The sequence below is a fragment of the Tinamus guttatus genome, unplaced genomic scaffold (genome assembly GCF_059628265.1).
Source record: "Tinamus guttatus ecotype Peru unplaced genomic scaffold, ASM5962826v1 Tinamus_guttatus_pri_ptg001341l, whole genome shotgun sequence".
NCBI lineage: Eukaryota > Metazoa > Chordata > Aves > Tinamiformes > Tinamidae > Tinamus > Tinamus guttatus.
In genome coordinates this window covers 1-2772 of record NW_028289875.1, presented here as the reverse complement: position 1 = coordinate 2772, position 2772 = coordinate 1, and the positions used below count along the sequence as shown (strand labels likewise).

Below are 2772 nucleotides of genomic sequence, written 5' to 3'. Positions count from 1 at the left end.
TTCTGCCCGCACACAACGCCAGCAAAGCAGCCCTCGCCTTCCTGCGCACAGTCCCTCCGCCACCAGCCCCATGCAAAAAGAAGCAAACTCTGCAGCCTCTTTTTAGGGCTCTCTCCAGAAAAAAGAAAAAAGAAACGTTATCTCTGCTGCCTCCTCTGCTTCCCAAAAGAGGAGCACAGCCCCAAAACACCCTCCGCCTCCTCACACCTGCCTTCTCACACTTTCTCAATCCCTGCTCTTCCAGGACCCTCTCCACAACACACCCATGGCCTGCAACGACCTCTGCCGCCCCTGCGGACCCACCCCGCTGGCTAACAGCTGCAACGAGCCCTGTGTCAGGCAGTGCGAGGACTCCCGCGTGGTCATCCAGCCTTCCACCGTGGTGGTCACCCTGCCCGGACCCATCCTCACCTCCTTCCCACAGAACACCGCCGTCGGATCCTCCGCCTCTGCCGCCGTGGGTGACAACCTTAGCGCTCAGGGAGTCCCCATCAACAATGGTGGCTTCGGCTTTGGCTATGGCTATGGCGCCGGCTATGGCGCTGGCTGGGGAGGTCTTGGATGCTTCGCCCGTGGAAGAGGCTGCTACCCCTGCTAAGGACCCTCCCCACGCACCCTGACAGCAAACAACAACATCCTGCAAGACACCCCACCCTCTGAGAACGCACCTCCACAGCATTGCCTCCATTCAGCCTCCACGTCCACGCCTCTGCCTCTCCAGCAAGGGAGGAAGCAAGTGCATGGCCAAGGGGCACAGCCTCACCTCTTCACAACGGGGCCAAAGGAGCGCCTGCTCTTCTCTCTCTTCGTCCTTGGGGTCACCCCTTCTCCTGCTTCACTGCTGCCTTGCAAACCATGCCCCTGGGATCATCCACTGCAAGCAGGCAGGCCACACCAGGGATGCTCTCACGTCCACCTCACAACACCTCCTCTCCACTTTCCCATCCTTCCTCTTGCTCTTTTCCATCAATAAACAGTTGATGAACAGCAAACGCACATGCCTCCTCTTCCTTTCTTCTTACAAGACTCCTTCAGCCTCTCCAGGCACCAAGACAGGACTCCCAAGGCCAGCCGGGACGCTAGGCCGATGGGAGAAAAGGGGCCTGCGTCCCTTGTCCCTTTCTCCAACAAGAAAGTCACTGCAAATCCCTCACCAAAGCGTGCACATACCCGCAACAGTCCCCAAAGGATGCCTGGTGCCACATGAGTGCTCTCCCAAGCAAATCCGGAACAAGAACCATACTGGCATCCACATGCCCTTCCAGCACACCACACAACACCCTCCCTTCACCCAGCAGGCCCTTGCACACACACACCACCGGCCCTATCACCAGGGCTCTCATCAAAACACCCATTGCTTCCACACGCTGCACAACCTCTCATCAGCACCACCGCTTCCCAGCCCTCACATTTCGCTCGCAGCAAACAAGGAAAGGCAGGCCCCTGGGGAACACAAAAGAAAAAGGAAGAAGCAAACATACCTTCTTTCCCCATCTATGGCCACCACCGCTGGCCTTAGGGCCTCCACTCAAGAGCACAAGGGAAAGGACACACACGACTCATACCCTTGCCCCACAGACACCTGCTCCACCAACGGCATCTTCCCCGTATAACACAAACAATGGCCTGCACAAAGCAGCTCACAACACAAAGCATCTCCACAACAAGTCTTCTCCAACAGCCTTGTAGCCTCCTGTCCACAAGGAGGCACACCTCAGCTCTTAAGAAGCAAGGAGAAAACACTACGCAAGATTGAGGACCATCAACAGCCTTTGCAGGGGCATCAAAAGCACAAAGGCACTGCAGCAGCTCCCACCTCACAAAGGGCAACAGACTCACAAAGCACTCACGCGGACTCAGTTCGTGGAGCCCCTGCCCTCCACGCTCCCTTCCGCAAGTCCACAGGCCAAGGGGCTCTCACGTCTAGAGCCCAAGACTCCAGGCACTCCTGCTCTTCCTTTCTGCAACAACCAGTTGCAACCCTGAACCATCCAACACCGCTCACAGCACTGCCCTTCTGCCCTGGCACTCAGCCACATGCCAGAGCCCATATGCCCTTGCCCTGCCTCACACTCCCACTCCACCTCTGCCTCTCACCTCCTCTCCCAAACCTCCACAGCACTCCCAATAGACATTCATTAAGGACTCTATGCACATAAACACCACCTTGGCAACGTGCGGATGAGAGGAAAGGAGAGACCTAGGCAGTGACCTCTTTGCAGATGAGTATAACCCAGCTCTTTCAAACCCAAGAGCAGGCCTAGCTACAACAGCAGACTTCTCCAGCTGCCTCCGCTCTTTCCATTGGGTCCACCACGCATGACCACACTACGGCACAACACGACACACACAGGCTCCTTTGCGTTACTGACACCGCACGGCCATCACAACCGGCAACCCACCAGGGGAGACAACCTCACCGCTACGGCGACGCCTAAACAAAACCCCGCACAGCTCACAGCAACGCAGGCAACGTCATCCAAGGGGCACGGCCACAAGGCCCACGCTCCTGCCAATGCCACATCAGTCTTCCTGCTCGCACACTAAATGGGGGACGCTCCTCACAATGCCGCCCCTAACCACACCAGGAAACTACCGCACTATGACCTCACTGCTGACACTCGGCCTTGCCTACACTTTGACAATGGGGTCCCCCGACCTCATGTGCACCTAACACCCATACCCACCCAACTTCAGAGGCGCCCTTGAAAGGGACCGCTGCATCATAATGGGCACCTCCAAAAGAGCAGGAAATGAAAGGAGAGCATTGCG

At 57.2% G+C, this 2772-nt stretch overlaps 1 protein-coding gene across 1 annotated transcript; it reads left to right on the top strand.

The window, feature by feature from the left end:
• The first annotated feature begins 256 nt into the window (after nucleotides 1-256).
• Nucleotides 257-598, top strand: LOC148590439 (feather keratin-like). The gene has a single exon (XM_088539039.1). It carries the CDS (start codon nucleotides 266-268, stop codon nucleotides 596-598), a length of 333 nt encoding a protein of 110 aa, XP_088395165.1. The 5' UTR covers nucleotides 257-265.
• The last annotated feature ends 2174 nt before the right edge of the window (nucleotides 599-2772 follow it).